This window comes from Sarcophilus harrisii, chromosome 3, assembly GCF_902635505.1.
Source record: "Sarcophilus harrisii chromosome 3, mSarHar1.11, whole genome shotgun sequence".
In the NCBI taxonomy this organism is placed as follows: domain Eukaryota; kingdom Metazoa; phylum Chordata; class Mammalia; order Dasyuromorphia; family Dasyuridae; genus Sarcophilus; species Sarcophilus harrisii.
Genome location: NC_045428.1, coordinates 77,193,032 through 77,218,364, shown reverse-complemented (window position 1 = coordinate 77,218,364; position 25,333 = coordinate 77,193,032). Strand labels below are relative to the sequence as shown.

At 33.5% G+C, this 25,333-nt stretch overlaps 1 protein-coding gene across 3 annotated transcripts in view; it reads right to left on the bottom strand.

The window, feature by feature from the left end:
• Window positions 1-25,333, bottom strand: part of INO80D (INO80 complex subunit D) — a 77,815-nt gene that overhangs the window by 17,305 nt on the left and 35,177 nt on the right. For all 3 annotated transcript variants that reach the window (XM_031958245.1, XM_031958244.1, XM_031958243.1), the window contains 3 exons: window positions 8,358-8,582; window positions 5,894-6,003; window positions 3,032-3,165 (listed from right to left, as the gene is read on the bottom strand). In XM_031958245.1, the coding sequence (XP_031814105.1) occupies window positions 3,032-3,165; window positions 5,894-6,003; window positions 8,358-8,582 (469 nt within the window). The remainder of the gene's footprint in view (window positions 1-3,031; window positions 3,166-5,893; window positions 6,004-8,357; window positions 8,583-25,333) is intronic.

Here is a 25,333-nt window from a genome sequence, read left to right as displayed (position 1 = left end):
TTTATTAACAATTTACATAAAAGATAATCATATAAGGGCAACAAAAGAATCACTAAAGGTAAATCCTGCAGTGTTTAATCTAAATTTTCTATTTTCTGCAGCACTAAGCGTAGGACTCTGTAACACAGAACTGAATTAGACTACAAATGGGTTTCTCCAAATCAATTACCAATCTGAGATCATTTATTCTAAACTTCATAAATATTTTGGAACACAGAAACCAAATTAATTGTATCTATTACAATAAATACATAGGTCAGGGCAAAAAATATATTAGTGGTGGCAATTCTAGGAAATGCTTTGAGCCCCATGCTTAATATAAAAAGTGAGTTTCAAGAAAATATGTCACTATGAAAGATGTTGGTAGAGAGAGAAAAGAACTTTATTCAAGAAGTTCAAAAGTACAATGTTATAATATGCTGATAATCATAATAAAACTCTATCATCAACATTATGGGAAATTTGTGTCACTGCAGGTAGTCAGATGTACCTATATAAAGAATATATATAAGCAAAGTTACTACAACAAATATGGAAACTCTCAACATCTAAAATAAATGGATTGACAGAGCAGAAAGAGTGCCCCTCATCATCAATTTGGTCTCTTTTGGATGGTTTATATTAATGTCCTCCCTGCCAAGATGAATGCAGAAGTAACTCTGAACTAAGAAGAGTTGGGAGCTCTGAGTCTCACCTCTTCAATTATTCAACCATGTAACCTTGGGCATAGCTCAACCCTTTTGAGCTTCTATTTCCTTATCTAGAAAAATGGTACAAGAAATACCAAAGCCTCTCTCTTCTAGCTCTGAAGTATCAACCTTCTCTTTCTCTTCTTCTTCAATTTTATCAATAATAATAAACAAGGAACAGAAGCAGAATGAGACCCTTGAGGACTTTCTATTCCCCTTACTTCACTACCTGCACAGGGCTGACTGTGCACAAGCTCTCCCACTTTTACTTTCAGCTAACTGGTGTTCTTTGAGACTATTTTTGTTAAAATGTATCAGCAGTTATTTCCTCAAACTGAGTAGAGATAATGGAATTGTAAGGAAGAAGGAAGAACTGGGGAAACAAGAAAAGTTTATGGTGAAGAGCTCAAACAGAACTCAGAAAACCAATCCTGTCAGAACATGGCCTCCTTGGTCAATTATACCTTCTTTTTCTCCCTTTCTCCCCACAGAAAGAGCTCATATCATGATGGAGTTTTTTGGTCCTTTTTTCTTTTAAGGGCACATGCAGCTTGAAGCTGATTCTCTCTACTTGGTACATTCCTGAAGGCCTAATATTCAAAGTATTCTGGTGAGTTCCATAAAGAGTCATCCATGAATGGGAAGGATAACTTGTATAGTTTTACTACTTAATAAAAATTTAAAATGATATAAATTAACTTTTAAAGATTTTGTAGCTCCCTTTGAATGGAAACATACAGGATACTATTTAAGAGAACTACTTTTAAACCCCTTTTAGGAGCACTCATTTCCCCAGAAAAGTGAAATTACTTACAAATCATCTTATCAATCCAAAACAGATTCTAAAATACTGCAATTTTATTTGGAAATATTTTGTTAGCCTAGTTGGTTATTATATCCATTCAAAAGCATTTAATAGCTATTTAAGAAGTATTTATTATATGCAAGGCATTGTCCACAGCATGTTAGAGCTGAAAAAAATCTTAAAGAACATCATCTAACCTAAAGCTCTTTAACTGATAGATGAAGAAAATGAAAGGTAGAATTAAGAAAGCTGGTGACACACTGGAGAGAGCACTGTGCCAGATCTAGGAGAAACTAAATTCAAATCCATCATCAAACACTTATTAGCTATGTGACCCTGGACACAATGATTTGGACAAAGTCATTTACTTCTATTTGCCTGTTTCCTCAACTATAAAATAGGGATAATACGGGCACCTACCACAAAGGGTGTTTGGAGGAGTAGATAAGATATATGGAAAGTACTTCATATAGTGCCCGGCACAGAATATGCATTACTCCATAAATGTTAGCTATTATCATTATTATGATGATCCTGATCATTTTTTAATTGAGGGAACTCTCTATTTTTAAAGCAGTAAGATAATATTTCTCTAAAGAATTTTTTTAAACCATTACATTGAACTCCCAATCCCTATATTTATGCCCACCTGCATTTTTGATTTCCTTCACAAGCTAATTGTACGATATTTCAGAGTCTGATTCTTTTTGTACAGCAAAATAATGATTTGGTCATGTATACTTATTGTGTATCTAATTTATATTTTAATATATTTAACAACTACTGGTCATCCTGCCATCTGGGGGAGGGGATGGGAGGTAAGAGGTGAAAAATTGGAACAAGAGGTTTGGCAATTGTTAATGCTGTAGTTATCCATGCATATAACCTGTAAATAAAAGGCTATTAAATAAAAATAAAAAAAAAAAGAATTTTTTTAAACTTGAATACTTCACTAAGTCATATTGGCTTCCTTTCTCCTACTTCACTTCCCTTCTCCCCCTCTCCCCCAATTGCTCTGAATCTTTGGCATGGGCCAAAACAATAATTAAGTCCATTTTTTTCAGGATTATATAAAAGCAAATGTGGAAGAAACTATAAATATAAAAAAAACTTTGGAATGCACTAGGTTTGACACTGTAATGATGTGAATTAAGAAAACACTTATACATGTTTCAGGGATATAGAGAAATGGGGGAAGGGGAGGGAGTAGAAGTTATTGGTAAGGAAGAGAATGCTTAGTTTTTTCATTTGCAAAGTGAGGGAACAGGGAATTTTTAAATTCTCTTTCAGCTATAAATTTGTGATCCTATTACCAAAACAGGAACTTTATTTCTTCTGGGGTTTGGTTTAGTTGGTTTGGGGACAAAATCTGAACCTGGGAATGCATTAATGTAGGAAACTCTCTTCATCAATGAAAGTAAGTACTTTTCTGGAACTTAAACACCTGCCTAAGTAAGATGAGGTGGTAAAGTGATTTACCCTCAGTTACAGAGACAAGATATGTCAGAAGCAACACTGGAACACAGGCTGAACTTACCATTTTTTTGGCATGTTCTTCACACAGAGGTGTCTGGTGCGTAATGTCAAAAACTGGCACACAACACTGCTGTCCATCGGCAAACTTAGCTGTGCAACTGGAAAAGAGCTGCTGAGATCGGTTCAAGAGGATATCTGTGTTTTTCAGTGTCAAGAACAACAGATGGCAAGTAATGATGGAAAATTCTATTTAATTTTTAAAATAATAATCACATAATATGTGAAATATATTTGAATAAATATATAACATTTACAATAGAAAATTCACCTCTTTTTGTTAAAAGAGGTAGGAGGCTATTAGTCTGGAATAATGCATGTGCTGTTACATGTGGATAACTTATTGTTTGGTTTTACTGAATTTTTAAAAACTCTATTACAAAGAGAAGGTATATTGGAAAAGGAAAGGAATGTATTCAGAAATGAATGTGAAATTTAAAAAGAAGTCAATAAAATTTTTTCTAAAGAGAAATTTTTTTAAAAAGTATCTCATACTGCTTGTTGAATGTAACCTTCTGAATTTTATCATTAAAACTAAAACTAAGACAGCAGCCCAACTACTACCATGGAGGCAAATGGTAAAACTGAATGGCTAGGCATTTATTTGGATATGTTTCTGGGAGGTAGTATATTTTGCTAATAGTCTTCCAACTTTCCCAGATTCCTTTAACAGTATACTTTCTGATCAGTTTTGTCATTTTAGAAAATTATGGCCGGTATGTACAAATTATGTTCCATGGAAGATATAATTTTATCTAAGAAATTCTTATGTTATTGACCTCTTTGACAGTCTTCTTCTCAGAATGTTTTAAATATTTGAAAGAGATGGTAAATTTCATTTTGAGACTAGTGAAATAAAAATTCAAATTTCCTCCATCTAATTTCCTTAGAAATTCATTAGTTCATAAAAGCCTATGATGGTAAGAAGCTTTTTCATAAAAAAGAGAATATTTTCACAAGCAATCTAGCATGGAGATTAAATTTTAAATACAAATAATAGATCCAAATAACTGAATTACTGTTTAGTATAGAATTGAGTTTTATATTTCACATTTCCAAACAAAAGCCCAACTTTCAAAGATGTAAGATGCCATTTAATGCCAAAATATTGCTTTATTTCAGCAATTGTCTTCCAAGAACTAAGTCCATGTCCTTTTCTAATATTTTTAATACTGTCCAAAACACATGGGCACAAAATAAGCTGAAAAACAAAACTATCAAAAATACTAGATTTAAGTTTTGGCAATTGTTAATGCTATAAAATTATTCATACATATAGCTTGTAAATAAAAAGCTATTAAAAAAAGATACTAGATTTGAAAATTCAATATTCTTCTAGGGGTGAAACATATCTAAAGAAGTACTTTTTCATATTTCATATGTGAATTATCAAGGATTTTTTACTTTAGAGTAAATGCCAAATAAGCTGTACAAAAGGAGAACTCAAAACTGAGTACTGGTACAAAAAGAGACAAGAAGTAAGACTTTTTTTAAAAAAGCTTCTATCATCAAAAGAATCAAAATAGAAAGCTTGTTAATAGAGAATATAAGACTCTTATAATAGCTAGAAGTAGTAGAACCTAAACCTAAATGTCCTTCACTTAACCCCCAATGAAAGATATCTAGATAGTGATATGAAACTTTTGCCTTTCATACATTCAAGACTATCTCTACATTCACTAACTCTACTAACTGCTGACACAACTTGATCTCATTGCAAAAAGTGCATTATAAAATTAAATGATTATGCTATGAGATCTATATGCAGTTATTGAAACTACTGAAATGTTATCTGTAGATTTTCTTCAGTGAGTATAAATATCAACTCTCAAAACACTACTTGTATCTCTAATAATTACAGAAATGCAAATGAAAGTAACTCTGAGACTCCATCTCCCATCCATTAGATTATCAAAAGTGAAGAAAAAAAAATAAAATGACAAATGTTGGAGAGGCTATGGGAAAAAAGGTATTTTAATGTAGTATTAGTAGATTTGTAAATTGGCATAGCAATTCTCTATAGTAATTTGGAACTATGATCCAAAAGTTTTTAAACTGTTTCCACTCTTTTGATCTAGCGATACTACTTCTGGGTACATATTTCAAAGAGATCAAAGAGGAATGGGGTTCCCATGTACAAAAATATTTACTAAAGCTCTATTAATAGTAGCAGAGAACTGGAAACTAAAGAGTTCTTATCAATTGGCAAATGGCTGAAACAATTATGGTATATGAACTCAATGGAATTCTATTATGCCATAAAACATGAGGAAAAGGATGGATTCAGAGAAAACTGGAAAGACTGGTATGAACTGATGCAGAGCAGCATCCGGAGAAAAATCTATACAACAACCACACCATAAAGACAAACAATAGTGAAAGACTTAATAACTCTAATCAACATCAACCAACCATGATTCCAGAGGACCGGGATAAAGTATGTGAATCATCACTTGACAACTTGATAGACTCAGGAAGCAGAATAAGACATATTTATAGACATGGACAATATGGGAATTTTTTTGTTTGACCAAGCATAATTCTGATAGTGTTTTTGGTTTTATTTTTTCCTTTCAATTGAGAAATTATAGGAAGAGAAAACAAAAGCTTCTTGTGCTACTCCTACTGCATTTATTCTGAAGTGACTATTTAATACAGGACTCCATTGATTTCCTTAAAAGGAGGAAAGAGTAGAAAATTAATTCTTATGGCTATCATAAGATAATAAGAAGGATAGGTGATATTTATGCAAAACCCATTTTTAACAGTATATAATCTTAATCTCAAGTTACAGAATAAAGAATGAAAAACACAATATAAATAGGCTGCTGCTTCCAGCACACACTGAATTCTAATTAGAGGATACGTTGAAAACAATGTCTGGTGAACGGAAGAGCTTTATTAGTGCATGGTTCCCCCTTCACCATTCCACTACATGGTACTGGTTCCACCTCCCTCAATTGAGCCCGGTTTGTGCTGGGGGAAGAAAAAAGGAGAGGAAGAGATTTCATGAAAAAAATATGTTAAGCATTTCAATATAATGTTACTATTCAATATAAACTGTACACAGACATTTATATTACATGTAATTCACTAATGTTTGTTATATCAGGTTATTAGTTATAAGCTATCATTTAGATTTTGTGCCAAAATACCAAACTGTCCCTAACTCACAGTATAATTGCAATGGTAGGTTCCATCTAAACACAATATACTAGAACCAACGTATATAACTTGGCACAGATTCAATTCCTACTAGAAAAATAACAAACACGATCTTAACTTCATGGTTCTACCATGAGCAATGAGCAATTCCAAACTGAGCTGAGCTAACTGTATTTTGGGGACTAAAATCAGTTCATTCACTGAATGTAGATGTATTGCTTTACCTAGTTCTGTACACAGGCCTTGGGAGCTAAAGAAAGCTAAGAACTAGAAAACAGAAATCGCTGCCACCAGACACAGCACTAAAGGCTGTCTTTGTTCTGTCTTAGCCCATTACATTCATATGAGAACTGAACAATCACATATGCCAAGAATCATGGTACTCTCAGGGGATATATTATGTGAAATAAACAATTAAAAATTAAAAGACTTAGTTTGCATATAGTGAAAAAACTGACAGAAAAACCAAAATAGCTCACTTAGTGAATGTTTATAGAGTAGGAAGCATGATCAAAAATTACATGACTGAGATTTTATTGAAAGAAAATGTAGTGCACGAATGTTTGTGGCAGCCCTTTTTGTAGTGGCTAGAAACTGGAAACTGAATGGATGTCCATCAGTTGGAGAATGGCTGAATAAATTGTGGTATATGAAAATTATGGAATATTACTGTTCTGTAAGAAATGACCAACAGGATGATTTCAGAAAGGCCTGGAGAGACTTACACGAACTGATGCTGAGTGAAATGAGCAGGACCAGGAGATCATTATATACTTCAACAACAATACTAGATGATGACCAGTTCTGATGGATCAGGCCATCCTCAGCAACGAGATCAACCAAATCATTTCTAATGGAGCAGTAATGAACTGAGCTAGCTATGCCCAGAAAAATAACTCTAGGAGATGACTAAAAACCATTACATTAAATTCCCAATCCCTATATTTATGCACACATGCATTTTTGATTTCCTTCACAAGCTAATTGTACAATAATTCAGAGTCTGATTCTTTTTTGTACAGCAAAATAATGTTTTGGTCATGTATACTTATTGTGTATCTAAGTTATATTTTAATATATTTAACATCTACTGGTCATCCTGCCATCTAGGGGAGGGGGTGGGGGGGTAAGAGGTGAAAAATTGGAACAAGAGGTTTGGCAATTGTTAATGCTGTAAAGTTACCCATGTATATATCCTGTAAATAAAAGGCTATTAAATTAAAAAAAAAAAAAAAAAAGAAAGAAAGAAAGAAAATGTAGTGCTATCTACATAAACTACCTCAGAGAGCTAACTATTTTAGTTATAAAACTCCAATTTTTGGCTCAAATGGGGAGAAATTTTAGGAATTCTAAAAAACATTCAATTTAGTATGTTAAAAGCACACAGTGGCCTATATATAAGAAAATAACAGGAAATACATGATCAAATAATTCTTTCATATGCATACATACAATAAGATTCTAAAAAACAAAGCAAAGCAACTTATATAAAGTGGCTTCAAAGATATTCTATATATTGCTATATTTAAATAAAAATTTTATTTATATTCTTTAAAATTATGTTCTTATAACAATACTGTAAAAGCTACTAAGTAGAACAATAATTATATTAAGTAAAAAAAATGTTTTCAATAAATTTTCAAAGAATTGCTTTTCATATATAAAATTTTACCATAAGAGACTTTTGTAAAGACTGAATAAAGTTAGCTATAAGACAATAAATTTGTAACAGGTGTTAATATATTTTCCACATATCACCACAAAGGCTAAAAATGATTTTTCTTTAGTGTTTTGGATAACCAATTACAAATGATCAAACTGTTAATAAGTAGTAAGTACACAGCAAAATGACGGAAACATCATAGTGTGAAGTTTATTTTTTTTATTTTGCTCATTTACTGGAAAATTTACCTTAAAATGTACATCTGATTAAAGTGTTAACTCCAGGAAAAATAAAGTTATGTTATGCAGAAATGTGATCAGGGTTATTTTGGTTCCTGCATAGAACACTATTTCAGTCACAGAGATAAAGAGCTATAATCCACTCTTTTTATTAGAGTGCACATCTTTTCCTGGATCTCAGTTATAGTAAAAAATACATAATCAAAACAAAGATAAAGACAGCAATGCTCCTACAGAGCTGAACATGGCATCTTTACACTAACCTGGTTCGAGTGCATGCAGCTTTTCGGAGTTCCTGTATCACTTGCCCAGCACATTCTGGTTCTCTACTGGCCGCCTGCAGCAAGGCTTTTCGAAATGTATGCCGACACTTCTTCTGACGTGATTCTGCCCGCTCCAGGCGGCAGAGGTGCTTATATTTCTGCTGAAAATAAGTGCAAAGTTGGGTCACCCTCGAACTCCTGCTGTCTGTATCATCATCATCTGACCTGGAAAGATAAGGAAGAGGAAAAGAAAAAAAAGTAACTTTATCAAGCTTCCTACTCATTTTATATAAGTAAAATTAGGAAAAGAGAGAAACAAATTTTCTAACGTATACAATGTGCATTAACACCCATCTATCATAACAAGGCTTAAGAAAATTCCACTAAATAGAAATAAAAACCCAGCTTTTCATAAAGAAGCCAGACAGTGAAGATACTTTAATATGCCTTCTGAATTTTAAGATGCTTAACCTTCTTAGCACATCATAATTAGAGACTGAACCAATATATCATAGTATTATCTTTGACATATTTGTCAAGGGACTTCAGGAAAAGAAAGAAATCCATATCTTTACCTTTACTTACTGTAAATGTCTCAGTAAAAAGCATGCCTTTAAATCAAGCAACAGTTATGAGGAAGCACTCAGCATAATTTCATGAGAGAAAGGTCACAACACAAAAATGCTTTGAATTTTAGCAGTAGAATATCAAAGAGTTGACCTTTTTCAGATGTCTGACACTTTTTTTTTGATGCTAATTATTCAACTCCTCCCTTCTTCAATATAAAAATAGCAATCTCTGAGCTGATTTTTACTGCATTTATTCTGATAAACACTTAGTCTTTGTGGATTATCAACTGACTTCTGTTGTGATGAAAGAGAGAGGAAGACTACAAAACAATTTCAGTTCCTAAGTTTTATTGGATTTATGGAAAGAAATGGTCAACAAGCTAGGAAGGCATGGGGGAGTTGTTCTCTGTGTCATGGAAAGGGACTGTTCACATAGGTTATCTATACTATAAAACTATAGAGACACCACTCTAGAATCACAAAGGATCCCAGAATCTAGTATTTCAAAGATCTTTTTAACCTGTGGCACTGACTGCTCACTTTGAAGGATTCTGAAGACTCATATGTTCTTATGCAATTATAATTCAGTTTTCTCTTCCCATCTAGAAATAAAAGCCGTGTATTTTCTTTCTTTTGTGATACCACTTTGCCCAGAACAGTACAACAGTATACTACTAATAATTTTTTGATGATTAAAATAGAATGTCAATGCTTTCAAAAATTTCTCTTTCATAGCCTCTTAGTACACACAGACAAATCAAAGAATCCACTTTATCCTTTCAGTCATTCAGTAAAAATGTACTGAATGCCTATTTTGCTATTTGTGATAAGCGCTGATAAAGAAATACACAAGTTTATTTCCCTCAAGTAACTTAGAATCTTTGGGAAGAAGCAAGATATTTTTGAATGTATGCATGTAAGTGTATACCAATATACATTTTAAAATTTTAAATATTTACATAGGTGTATATATGAGTACATACACACACACATATTTGAAAATACACACCATGTTGTTAAGAAGGAAAAATGGCACAACTGATAATTGTTAAAGGAAGTCAAAGATAAGACGTTACTGCTGCAATCTGAAGTAATCTTAATGGTTTCTTGAAGAATGATTATTGAGAAAGGACGTGAAGAAAGGCATTTTTGGAGGACATACAGCAGAGTATAGTGGAAGACCCCAGAACAGGTGGTCAGTTCCACCTCTGCCATTGATTAATTTGATGACCTGGCCAAGTTATTTAGCTTTCTAGCTTACAAAATGACTCAACTGAACAGAGATCCCTTCTATCTCTAGATGGTTCAAAGGACAGAGAGAAGAAAAATCTGCAAGGAAAAGAGTTAAAAACTAGGGGAGGGGTTAGGGAAGGGACACATAATGAAAAATCTGTCTGAGGAAAAAAGATAAAGTATGAAAGGTCTTGAGTACTAGGACAAAAATATTGTCTTAAAGACAATGTAAAGTCAAAGAAATTTCTTGAACAAGAGAGAAACAAGATTAAAGTGATTTATCAGGATAATTTCTTTGGTGGCATTAGAAGGGAAAGAGAAAAGAAGAAGAGACCTATCAGGAGACTGATGTGGTAAATCTAAGATTTAAGAGCCTGGATTAGATTTTAGCAGGGAGAGTGGAAAAGAAGAAATACATGTGAGAAACAGGAGGAAGGAAAAATGGACAGGATCTGATGGTTGGTTGACTAGATATGAAAGATGAAGAAAAGGCAAAGCGGGTTATGGCCTTGAAGTAGGACAACTCAGCGAATTGTCATATAATGGCTAGGAAGTCTGTAAGGAAGAGATGAATTTCCAAGAGGGAGATGAAACCTTGGTTTTAAGGTGATGATGGAAAAATAAGAGGCTGGAATGTGGCTAAGAGTTCAGGGCTAGAATTGGTCATTTGAGCAGCATCAGCAGAAATGATATTTTGGAAATGTGAGGGATGTAGAAGACCCTTACCCAAAATGGTTACTCAGAGATCACTCAGTAGAAGGCAGAAAAGTTGTTTATTGAAAACCTCCGGAGGATGAGCCGTCCCATCGTGAGTTAAGAAAGAGAAAGCTCGTGGTAGGAGGGCTAAAGAAGTAGTAAAGATACACAGTTTTTATACAAGAGATTATATCACAAGTAAGAGAGCATTGAGAAGGGAAGGGGGAGGCATCTAATTGGTTGTTGCTATTTGGGGAGATTGGAATGGAAGGTTTCTGTTTTCCTTAAATCTTCTGATTTCTAGGAAACAGAAAATCAGGTTTTCAGGCTTAATCAAGCAGATAGCGGTCCAGTTAATAAACTAAATATCGATAAATGTCAAATACCAATAAATGTCATCAGCTCAGGTTAAGCAAATATGTTTCTAGCTGGCCAAGGCTCAAATAGATATGAGCCTGCACATATTATACAGGTCATAGGGGAAACACAGAAATAATAAAATATAGAAAAAGAATTCATACATTCTGTAAGTTCTTCACCTTATCTCTCTATTCCCCACATAAAGAATAGATATTTTGTAAATGGCAGACTAGGAAAGTCAAGTGCAATGAAGGGCTATAGTTTACTATAGTAAAGTATTTTTTTTTACTAAGTAGAGAGTAAATTACTTGAAAAGCAAAAGGGGGAAAAAATGGCTGTAGAGGATGTTCACAGAATTGGCCAAAGAGTAGAGATATATAGATACTACATTGATCATTCTAAAAATAAATTATGTGAAATACATGATAAAGAAAATTATCCCTGTCATAGTCTCTTCAAATGACTTAAAAAGTCTAGGGGAAGACACATGAAGACGCAAAGCATCAGTTAATATCTACAAATGAATCTACCAAAGTCAAGTTCTTTCCTTGTTTCTGTAATGTATAAATCTCAATTTACATTCAAATCCCCTGACAAATCATACCATACTCCTACATCACCCCACTAACAAAAAACATTAAGTATATGATCCACTAGAGACGTTCAGTATTTCTGGGTTATCCCTAGAAGATGGCAGACCAGAGCAAATCCCATTGAAAGCTTTCCTTTCATATTTGCATAAAAAAATTAAAATAAATCACAAAAGCAAAACTGATGCAATTTGGAAGAGTTCCTACAGTTATGTTTGTCTGAAGTACAGGACGGGATGTGGCAGACCAGAAACGTTTGTCTAGGGACTGGGAAAAAGGGAAGAAACAAAGAGTTTAGGAAGCGATTAGCTAGATGATTAGCTAACTGTAACTAATAGCCTCCGGTTTTTCAAATTTTGCCCCAAGGGTTTTCAGTAAGGGGGTAACTAAGTCAGTAGTAATGTATAATTTTAGAGAGTTGATTGAACTACTGAGGGAGTCCCTCAGATAGTGGGGGGGTTGGATTCCACTCAGATCCTCAGGATCTGAAAATCTTGCCAAAGGATCCCACAATCTAGTGTTTGAAAGTCCTTCATAGCTCACTGGTCCAACACCCAATTTTACAGCTAAGGAAACAAGACAGGATTGAGCCTGGAAAGAATTTACTCAAAACATCGGGTTGTGGGAGTGACCCAAATCTTCTAAGATACAGCACAGAATAATGAAAACCATCAGGTCTGGGGCCCAGAAGGCTAATGCCAATTCAGATCTGGCCTGCCACTTAGTGATTTCAAGTAAGTTGCTTTCCCTCTCTGGATTTCAGTGATCTTTCCTGTAAAAATGAGGGGAATAGGAGGATGGGAACCAACAAGATGCTAAGGTTCCTACCAGTTCTAGAGTTATGATCAGTACATAAATCATAAGTACTACACAGGAATGTTTTCTCCACAAAAGTACTGACTCTCAAGCTTTCCAGTGGTGCTGAGACCACCTTGGGATCCTCAAGGCTCTGTCAGTGAAATACAAATTATTTATGTTAGGTTCTACTCAAGTAGAAAAGTTTTGAGTAGGATCTCTAGGGCAGATCATGTTAATTCTCCATGGCTGATAAGTAAAAAGAGGTTCATTAGGAGAGTCAGGATATCTATCCTTATAAAGAATTTATAGAAACAATGACAAAATCACATAAAAAGAGGAAGTATGAATGGACTGTATTTTACATGGATTAAAGAAATATTCACAAGGATGAAATCGGAGATTCATCAGAGTGTAAAAATAAGTATAAATACATAAAGTATAGGACATCTTGCAATCCTATTTTTGAGATTTTTACCTTTAAATATAGCTAATGATCTTTATAATAGAATTCTTTTTGCCTTTTCAACTACAATTCAAAACGAAACATACTATCCCTTTAGAGTAGGGTTGCATACTCCCAAAATTGAGATTAAAAAACAAAAAGTTGGTAAAACACTGACTGCTCACTGAGCATTTCCTTATCCAGATATATCCTTTAAATGAATAAATAAATAACAATAACAACAACAAAACAACAAAAACAACTCAGGAAAAATCCCTTAGAAAACTCAATATCTGATGAAAACTGCAAGTATAAATTTTTGTAGTGGCATTAATTTTCTGTAAGTAACATATAGTCAAAGATAACATTCCCATACAAAGAAGGGAGGAAAAGTAAAACTGCAACAATTAGAGATTTACCGAAAGAAATCCCTTAAGTTTTAGAACTACCTTATGCTTTCCTATTCTAACTAGGAAGGAGTTTATTGCAGTATGACAAGCACCTTCTCCCAAGAAATCTTTTTTCTGAGAAATCTTTTACAAACGACATTTTTTTTTCCCTCAGTGTTAATTATCCCACATCCTCAGAAGGTCGTTTCACTTTTACATAATGACTGTTAGCTAACAAATTAACTCTAAGGGAATCAACTGTCTATATCAAGCAGAAAGCATTCTTCTAACTAAACTGGGAATACAGCGTTGCTTCTACAGTAGCCAGCTTTTTGAGCTACTAACCCTATTTCAATTTAACCCTCTGAAGAAAATAAGACATTTAAAACTTTCACTTAAATTTTCATCCACTATTTCTCTTACCTCAAGAAGGTTTAAATATATATCTTAAAGACAGGAGTTATGTTCCTTATAACACAACAAAGATATTCAATATATGTGAGCCTAAGTAAAAATATCCATGAGGAGATGGGTATCTTCTATTAGAGCAGAAGTCACTAAAATCAATACAGCTGGGTGAGTGGGACTGATTGGATGAAGCATTTCTCAGTGTCGAGTCACATGTTCCCAGAATAAGATCTTGGGGAAGTCATTTGCTCTCTGGAGGAATGAACTTTGAAGGTGACACGGGACCTGTGGGAGACGGCCAGCACTAGTGATCATTGGTCAACGATGGTTGGCCTGTTAGTCTCTCCAATGAGATGGTTCGGATCTTTTGCTTTTAAATCCTGGGCAAGCCGGAAGCTGGCAGGTTCCAGGCACCCATGGTGGAGTTGGGATGGCTCCCAGGTGTGTGTCTGGGCCTCTGCCTGCGGGGATTAAATAAATGTTTCCTATTTGTACCCGATGATGTCTCAGATTAGTTGATTGGATTGGGAAGGGGCCCCACACATTGGTATGTGGAAAGTACAGGTTCAAGGAAGAATTTTAGGAATGTACATTTTACACCCTCTGTCCTAAAAAGTCTAGCTATCAAGAATAGCTTAACTTTGATGTAAACACTTATTTATGTAAATTCTTTCACTAGGAACAGGGCAAAGAAAATAGAAAGACATGGAAGAGAAAGTTCTTTCATATCTCTAGTTAGAAAAGTTCTTTAAAAAAATGATAAACAAAATCACAAAAGATAAAGGACAATTTCAATTATACAAATTTAAAAGCTTTTACATGAATATAATTAATGCTATGGAAAACTCAAAGTAAAGAGGAAATCTTGGCATCAATATCTCTACTTAAGATCTGGCATATCTTCGATATATAGGGATTTAACACAATATGTATTAGAAAGGGTCGATTCCCAAGAAGGTACTCTAGTAGCATATTGGTAGATTGGAGAATTGGTCCAATCATTCTAGAAAATAATTTAAAATTATGTAAATTAAAAAAAAAACCCTAAAACTAAAATTTCCATAGTCTGACTCAGATATATCACTGCTAGTCAATGTCAAAAAACAGAAAGAAAAGTTCCATGCATACCTACTATTGAAGAAAGACCAACTCACAAGAATAGCTTTTTTATTAATGTCCTAACATTTCCATCCATCCCAGCACTTTTTGAAGCATCCAAAGACCAGAAACAAAGCAGGTGCCCATTGACTGAGAAATCGCCAAAGGGTGGTATAGGAATATAACAGCTTAAATTGTTGTAAGAAATGATGAATATGACAAAAATAGAAAAGTATGCAAAGATTAAATGAATTAATGCAAAGTAGAATAAACAGAACCAGAAAGTAATATTACAAAGATATAAATGGAAAGACCATGGGGGAATGAGTGGTAAGGAAACGGTCACAAAATTATAGAGTGAAGCTTAATTGTAGTAAATAAAAAGCTATAATTAAAAAAAAATTTTTTTTAATCTCCATAACCTTTTACTAATATTATATTATCTCAATTGGTTCTTATAACAACCTTCAGGGAATATATTAGTGTAATCATTTTACAATTGAGGAACCTAAGGCAGAGAGAGGTAAAACGACTTGCACAGAATCGCATAGTTGGTATCTAAGAAACTTTGAACTCGGGTCTTTCCTGACTCCAGGTCTGATGTTTGATCCTCCCAACTAGTAGTCCTTTATGCTCATGATAATAATAATTAATAATTCTCATGAGTTAAGTAATGTGATTGACTTCTCTGCTTCTACTACTTTGCTTCTTTACTTCTGTAAAGTTAGAATGCTTTTATTAAGCAAATGAACTTTTTTGCTTGTCAGATTGTTCTTGTAATCTGAAAGACTAAAAATTCAGAGAAATACACTCCAACATTAGGATTTGGTTTTGCCATAGGGTTTGTGATACAAGGGGAAAAAAATGTGATTTTTACTAATGCTGTCATCTAATATGATTAAGCCTGTTGTCTTAATCTGACCATTGAGCCAATGAATAAATTATAAAAATGTTGTGTTTGGAAATGCATAAAATTGATAAATAGTTTTCATTTGAGGAATAGTTATACAAACTGTGGTGTATGAATGTCTTGGAATGCTGTCTTGTAAGAAACTACAAATGTGCAGAATTTGGAGAAACATGGGAAAACTTAAGATGATATAAGGACAATCAAGCAGAAGCAAGAAAATTCTATGTACAATGACAACAATCATAAAAATGAAAATCATAGTCAAAAGTTGTTGAAATCAAATTAATTGAAGTGAACTAATTTGGTCCTATAGAATAAAAGTGTAACATATCTCTCAAAAAAAGAAAAAAAAAAGACTGAAGCTTGAAAGAAATATCAAATGACAGGTACGCCTACACCTGGGAGCTAGGGGTCATTTCACAAGGAGAATTTTGCAGGTAACATCACATTTTCTTCCTGGCTATCTCTACAACATGTCACCATCTCTACTTCCTCCACACCTGAATCTTGGAACCATGGAACCACCCAGGGTTCTGATAAGCCACCTTTGACTATATTTTGCCAGGATCCAGAATTCCATCTTCATACCACACCATTGTAGTACACAGAGTTCTCACCCTCTTTTTGTATTGTTGTTCCCCATTAAAATATAAGTTTTTTGAGGGCAATGATTGTCTTGCTTGCTTGCTTGCCTTTATCTCCTCAGTTCTTTGTCATAAGGAGTGGTAGATATTGATAAAAATATATTTTTTGAAAAAGCAACAATAAAAAAATAAGGAAAAATTGTTTTTTGGTGAACAATGATGATCTGTTATCTAATCAATGTCAATAGCTTTTAGCACTGGTATACACAATCAGGAAGACCAAGATTCAAGAATCATCCAGCCTCAGCTATTTATTTACTAGCTGTGTGAACCTGGAGAAGCTCAAAGCTCTCAGTTACCTATTTTACATAATGGGAATAATAATAGAACCCACTTTACAGGGTACTTGAGGTCAAATAAGATGATATATGTATATACACACACATAAAATTCCAAAAAATAGGTGTTTTTTCTACATTTTAAATTTATCATCTGTTTGTCAAGAGGTGTGTAGCATACTTCATCATCAGTCTTCTGAATTCATTCATGATTGGTCATTTCTTTGGTTAGAATTCTTAAAACTTAAAAGTTGTTTGTCTTTACAATGTTCTTGCTATCATATAAGTTGTTCTGGGTTTATTCATTTTATTATTTCAGTTTATAATAACATGCAAAGATTTCTCCAAACTTTCTTACTGTACAATAATATTCCATTACAATACAATAACACACCATTAAATTCATATGCCATTTATTTAGTCATTTCTCAAATGAGATATCTCTTAGATTCAGATCTTTTCCACTACAGTGTTTTTATAAATATTTTCAGGGTGTCTCTTTACTGCAGAAAAAACAGCTGTCACTTTAATGGCATCTCAAAGTTAATACAATTTTCATTTCTTTATTAGTGATTTAGAACATTTTTACATGGTTGTTGACCTTGGATTTTTTTCATTGGAAAACTGTTTGTTTCTATTCTTTAATATACTGGGGAATTCTTACAAATCTGAAAGTTTCTTCCAATGGAGCAGTAATGAATCGAACCAGCTACACCCAGAGAAAGAACTCTGGGAGAGGACTAAGAATCCTTACATAGAATTCCCAATCGCTATATTTTTGTCCACCTGCATTTTTTATTTCCTTCACAGGCTAATTGTAACTATTTCAGAGTCCGATTCTTTTTGTACAGCAAAATAACGGTTTGGACATGTATACTTATTTTGTATTTAATTTATACTTTAACATATTTAACATGTATTGGTCAACCTGCCATCTGGGGAAAGGGTAGAGGGAAGGAGGGGAAAAATTGGAACAAAAGGTTTGGCAATTGTCAATGCTATAAAATTACCCATGCATATAACTTCTAAATAAAAAGCTATAATAAAAAATATATTTAAAAAAAAAATCTGAAAGTTTCTTATATATCCCTCTTGGATATGCAACTTGAATCAAAGAAACTTGCTGAAAAGATTTGCAGCATCTTTTCCCTTTTGATGTTAACTGCATTGGTTTTGTTTGCACAAAACATTTTATTTTTATCTCATTGAAATTTTACATTTTATCTTGTGATCTCTTCCTTTAACCATAGCTTTAAAGGGCAATTTCTTCTTCAAGCCTCCAATTTGTTTATAAATTCTCATTTTATGTATAAGTTATGTATCCATTCAGAATCTATCTTAATAGCTAGCATTTATATAGCACTTTTAGGTTTGCAAAGCACTTTGCATGGTATCTCATTTGATTCCCCCAATATCCTGTGAGGTGGGTATTATAATCCTTTTTACAGAAGAGGGAACTGAAGCTGAATGAAGCCAAGTGACTTGCCCAGGATCACAAAGCTAATAAGAATCTGAAACTAATAAGAAACTCAGATTTTCATAACTAAGATTCATCACTCTATATTCACTGCCCCACCTACTTGGTTGGCATCTTATTCTTTCTTAAGAGATGTTTGGTGTATGCCTAATTTTTGTCAGACAATTCACATTCCTATTTTCATAGCAGTTGGGTTATTCAATGAGTCTTTATTTTAATAGTTGTGGCCTCTAGGTTTGCTGATATGTATCTGTATTTTTTGTATTTACTTTTCTTTATTTACTTCTTGATTTTTTAATTAGTACCAAGTTATTTTGATGATTATTGCTTCATAGAACAATTTGAGATTTGGTGCTACTAGACCTTCTTCCCAAGGTTCTTTTAATTTAATGACATTTTTTCAATCCTCTTTCTCTTTGATCTTCTTTTATCTTTTGTCACTATTTTTCAATCTCTTCTCCTGGACAGTCAAGTCAACAAAAATTTATCATTTACTATATGCCAAACAATGTATAAATATTGGGGCTATAAAGAAAGAAAAAGAGTACCCGAGAGGTCACAATCTAATGACAACAGACAAACAAGTATAAATAAGCTATAAAAAAGGTAAATTTGGGATAATCTCAGAGAGAAAAACACTAGCAGTAAAGGAGAATCTCCTAATTACTTCCTCTGAGTTCCTCCTCTCCATCTAACTGGTTCTTCTGTTTCGTTTGCAGGCTTATTTACTCTCCTGTCTCAAATCACCAACTGCCTTTTGCAGATCTTGAACTGGATAATGCAGTCATCTCAAACTCAACATATCCAAAATAGAACTCATTGTTCTGTACTAGCTTCTTCTCCCTCCCATCTATTCTCTTTTACTTGTTAAGAGTGCTACCATTCTCCCAAACACTGAGGCTCATAATAATTTCAATATGTCATCACCCCAGGAACTACTGCCTATGCCCATGAAATTATCTCCCTTCTGCTCTCTTTATATAGTTTGTGTATAATCTACTTTTCACTCCCTTTAGAATATGAGCTTCTTGAGGTTAAAGAATATTTTTTGCCTTTCTTTGTATGGCTAGCATTTAGCCCAATGCCTGATACATAATAAATGATTAATGAATGCTCTTTAGTTTGAATCAAATATATATAATGTATTTAAAGTCCTTTTTACCACCACAAATTACTATATAAACATGAATTGCTTTTCTGTTAAAGATTAATAGTTTTCTAAGGGAGGCCATCTCTACAATCTGACTGCTATGATTAAGGCATCATGCTTCGGTATCTTATTTCCTACAATGTAGTCAAGATTAAAAGGGAAACCAAAAGCTGGAAAACAATTTTTACAGCCAGTTTCTGATAAAGGCCTCATTTCTAAAATACATAAAGAACTGAGCCAAATTTATAAGAATATAAGCCATTCCTCAACTAATAAATGGTTAAAGGGTATGTACAAGTAGTTTTCAGTTGAAGAAATTCAAACCATCTATGGTCATCTGAAAAAATGCTCTAAATCACTATTGCTTAGAGAAATGCAAATTAAAACAATTCTGATATATCACCTCTCACTTATCAGATTGGCTAAAAGGACAGAAAAAGATGATAAATGTTGGAGGGATGTGGGAAAATTGGAATATTAATGCATTGTTGGTAGAGTTGTGAAATGATCCAGTCATTTTGGAGAGCAATTTGGAACTATACTCAAAGGGCTATAAAATTATGCATACCTTTTGATCTAGCAATGCCATTACCGGATTCATATCCCAAAGAGATAATAAAGGGGGAGTGGAAGAAATACATGTGCAAAAATGTTTATAACAGCTCTTTTTGTAGTAGCAAGGAGTTAGAAAATGAGTGGATGTCCATCAGTTGGGGGATGGCTGAATAAGTTATAATACATTGATGTAAGAAATAATGAGCAGGCTGATTTCAGAAAAGCCTGGAAAAACTTACATGAACTGATGCTGAGTGAAGTGAGCAGAATCAGAAGAACACTGTACATAGTAACAGCAACACTGTGTGATGATCAACTATGACAGACTTGGCTCTTCTCAGAAATGCAGTGATTCAAGGTAATTCCAATAGACTTGGGATGGAAAATACCATCCACATCCAGAGAAAGAATTATGGAGTCTGAATGCAGAACGAAGCATAGATTTTTTTTTTTACCTTTTTTGTTGTTGTTAATTTCTTGTGGTTTTTCCCTTTTGTTCTTTTTTTTCCCCTCAACATGAATCATATGGAAATATGTTAAAAAGTGATCGTATACATGTGTAACTAAGTTAGATTGCTTCCTGTCTTGGGGAGGGGGAATGGAATTGGGAAAAAAATGGAATTTATAAAAATGAATGTTGAAAACCATCTTTACTTGTAATTGGAAAAAAAAATATACCATTAAAATAAAATTAAAAAATTTAAATCTATCTCTAGCTTAGCTACTAGACATCTTACCTGAACTGTCTTGGGCTCTTTAGATTCAATGAATCAAAAAGTAAATTTGAAATTTAAGGTGATGTAGCAGCTAAAATACTAACTTCAAGTCAGAAGACTTGTGTTCAAATCCCATCTCTGATAAGCAAAGATTTGTGACTATAGGTAAGTCACTTAGTTTCTCTGACCCTAGTTTACTCACCTGTAAAAAAAAGCATCTCTAACATCCCTTACAATTCTAGATTTATGATTTATAAACACCATCCAAAACCTGTTCCTTCTTCCAACTTCCCCAATTATATAAGAGACACTTGCCTACTCCTGGTTATTTTGACTACTCTTATGTACCACAGTCCTTGGTACTGTCCAGTAACTCACCAAGACTTGCTGAGACAATCTGTACATCTGTAAACAGCATTTATCCCTATTGTCTTCTTCGCATTTTCTTTGTAACTACTCTAATCCAAGGACCCATTACTTCTCCTCTTGGCAATTACAAAGTCTTCTTAAGAAATCTCTCTGCTTCCATTCTTAGCCCAAGAATATATCTCATCCAGATTGATCAAGCACCGAAATGGCGCAACAGAGAAGCACTGAATCTGGAATCAGATGCTTATTAGTTGTTATATCTTTAGTTACTCACTTAATAACTTCTATTTCCATCAGTTTCTTAATCTGTAAAATGGGGATAATAACAACCACTATCTCCCAGAGTTGTGTAAGGATCAAATGAGATAATATTTGTAAAGCTCTTAGCTCAGGGCCTGGCATGTAGTAAGCATTGTATAGTAGCCAGGACAAGTCAGGAAAACCTGCGATCAAATCAGCCTCAGACATTTACTAGCTCTGTTACTGTGGAAAAGTTATTTACCCCGTTTGCCTCCGTTTTCTCATCTGTAAAATGGAGATAAGAACACCTCTCTCCCAACTCTTTTTTTTTGTTGTGAGAATCAAATGAGATAATAATTGTAAAGCTTCCTAGCACAGTACCCAGCACAGAGTAAAGCATTACAAAAATGCTAACAATTATTGTTGTTGACATCTCCATTGATATGCACTATCTACATAAGAAGAGGAGTGTATAAAACTTCACAGTTCATTTCTTTTCACCATCCTTTCACATCTAATTCTACTAGGCAGCAGTGACAAAAGAGCTTTCTGAAGGATTGGTGGCATCTTCAAAGACTGATATTATTAGAATTTTTTTTTTCTTTTTGAATATTCACTTGCTCTGCTTGGACAAGTTAGGTAAAACTTTTTAGAACTTACCTTAAAATTTAAGGTAAAATGAATATCTCAGAGGCAGATTTCCAAAAATAAAAACTGTTTCCTTTACCTTAGCTACATGGCTTATAACCATATGCTACTGTTTACAACATTGAGAGAGAAAGAGAGAGAGAGAGAGAGAGAAAGAGAAAGAAAGCTACATTATTACTACTGGCAAAACATTTCAAAGTGCATTCTCTGCTGATGGATCAACAAGTACTATCTCTCCAGAAGGAGTGAAATATAACCCATAAATTGTGACCACTCAAAAATTTTTCATATTTAATGCACAATTCCTTTTGATCCATAAATTTTTATTTTTTTAAAGATCAGGTTTTGAATATTGGGTCCATTTTCCTCCCTGGAAGAGGAAGCTTCACTCAGCTTCACAGGATAAAGGATTTTTTATTGTAAACCTCTATCTTTTGCCTTTTGGAATAGTATATTCCAAAATCTCTCATTTAAAGCAGAAGCTATTGGGTCTTGTGTGATCCTGAAAATTCCATGGAATTTGAACTGCTTATATCTGAATACTTGCAGGATATATATATATATATATTTTTCTTGCTGTGGAAGCTCTGATTTTGGCTTTAACATTCCTGGGAATTTTCCTTTTGGGATGCTTTTCAGGAAGTAATAGGTGGAATCTTTCTATTTTTATTTTGTCCTCTGGTAAAAAAAAAAAAAAAAAAAAAAAAAAAAAAAAAAAAAAAACTCAAGCATTTTCATTTCTGAAATGTAATGTCAAGGCTTTAAAAAAAAAAAAGAAGAGTCTTATCTTTTCTCTTTAAGCTATCCCAAGTCAACTGTTTATCTTATCTTACATCAGTTATCTTATATTTTCTCTTATTTTTTTTTTCAATCTTTAGCCTACACAAGGGTAGTAGTAGTGGGAATTTAATTTAATAGGCATTTATATTGTACTTATTCAAGAACAAAGGCATTGTACTAGATGCTAAGAATACAAGAACAAAACAGTCCCTTCCCACAAGTTTTAGCATTTTCCTGGGTAGAGACAAATTATCCATGGATAAGTAAACACTAAATAGATACAAAATAAATAAAACAATGTGGAGGGCATTGGTTAGAATATTCACAAGAAGGAAAGATCAAGAGAGAAGTTATACAGAAGGTAGTAAGTAGTTGAAGAAAATATTAAAAGAATTCAGAGTCAGAGATGAAAAGGAAAAATATTTCAGGAAAGGAAACAATATGTACATGGACACAAATCTGAGACAGAAAGCACATCCTGAAAGAACAGAGGATTTGTGAGGGCAAGGACTGCTAGGCATTTAATAAATAATAGTTGTTTGATTTAGAAAAGTCATGTTTCATAACAAGAATGGCAATGCAGGTTTGCATCCTATGTATTGTATATTGAAGAGAAGTACAGTGAGGGTTTGATAAAGTGGTTGTATTATTTGAATTTAAACTACATATTTCCACTAAGAGAATCAATTACCATATTTTGCATATGTAACCATTTTATGGGATTCCTAATTTGTATTCATTGGGACCTAATTGTAATGTGAAATGTCTTTTTAAAAAATTAGATTGGGTCATATTATAAAGATCCAAAAAAAAAATTTTATTATGGTGGCAGTGAGCCAGGCTAAAATGACATGATCAGATCTATACTTTAACTTAATAGCTATAAAGAAGATGGAGTAGAAAAGGGAAAGGAGAAAGCTATTATCACAATAATCCTGTAAGAGGTAATGAAGGTCTGGAGTTAGGATGGTGGTCAAATGAGTAAAGAGAGGTCAGATGTGGGATATGTTGCAGGAAAAGACTTAATAATTAAATGGATATGAGCAAGTGATTGGTTAGGAAGAGAGAAGAATTAAAGTATTTTCAACTTAAGAGAAAAGAAAAGTGGTAGGATTCTCTACAGAAATAGGAAAGATGAAGAAGAGGGATGGATTAAGGGGGGAAGATAATATTTTCTGATTTGGATATAATGTGTTTGAGATGAACATGAGTCATACAGATGAAAATTGTCTAGTAGAAGTTGGTGATGCAAAGGAGAAAAATTAAAAGCTGTCTTCATAGGAGTGATAAATGAATCTTGAGAAGTTGAGGTGCATAAAAAAAGGGGGCCCAAAATAGATACCTAGAATACACTCATGCAGAGAGAACAAAACATAGGAGAAGGGCTAGCAACAGATAATGACAAAGAGGTTAGACTAAAATCAGTAAAGAGTGATGTGACATGTGCAAAAATGTTTGTAGCAGTTCTTTTTGAGGTAGCAAAGAATTGGAAAAGGAATGAATGTCCATTAATTGGAAAATGGGTGACCAAGTTGTGGTATATGAAAGTATTGAAATATTATTGTTCTATAAAAAATGATGAACAAGATGATTATAGAAAGGACTGGAACGTTTTACATGAACTGATGCCGAGTGAAAGAAGCAGAACCAGGAATACAGTGTACACAATATCTACAAGAATGTGCGATGACAACTATGAAAGGCTAGGTTCTTTTCAGTAGTCAGTGACCTAAAGCAATCCCAATAGATTTTGGACACAAAATGCCATCTGCAACCAGAAAAAAAACTAAGGAGATTTAATGTAAATCAATACGTGCTATGTTCATTTCTTTTTGTCTGTTTTTTTCCCTTCTGTACTCTGATTTTTCTCTCCCAACATAACTCATAAAATAAGGTATATTAAAGATAAAAAATTAAAAAAAAAAAAAAAGAGTGGCATGGCAAAAACCCAAAGAAGAGAGACTATCCAGGAGAAGGGAACAATCAACATTATAGCAAACTATAGAGATATTCAAAGATGAGGACTGAAAAAGAGATAGCAGATTTAGCAATTAAAACAAGACCAGTAATCTTGAGGAGAACAATGGGTGATGGGAAGGAATTAGAAAATGAATGATGAATTGGAGAAAACAAACTTAGATGGCATTTTCCAGAATTTTGATTATAAAAGGGAAAGAAAATACAGAATTATAATTTGAGGGATTGATATAATTAATTAAAGTTGATCGGGAAGATTTCAAGTATGGAGAAGGTCTTGTCATATCTGTACAGCAGAAAAGCCAGTGAAAAGTGATTAAAAATTAGAGAGATCATATAATCAAAGAGAAATTGATAAAGAGTACAAATACTGAACATTTCAAAAGTTGTTATGAACTTTTAACCTACTAAAACTTGGCACTGAAAAGATTTTGGAGACATCATATGTAAGGGCTGCCTTTAAGGCCACCCCTTCTTTTAGACTAGAGCAAAGAAGAAAATGTAGGTGCTGAAAGTATTGGAGACATGAAGATGAGAAAGGAAAGCTCATAATATAGATGTGAGTAACCCAGGAGTGAGGTTTAGAATAGGGCAAACAGTCCTAGAATAAGGACACAAGAAACTTGAGAATTTAAGATATAATAAGTTG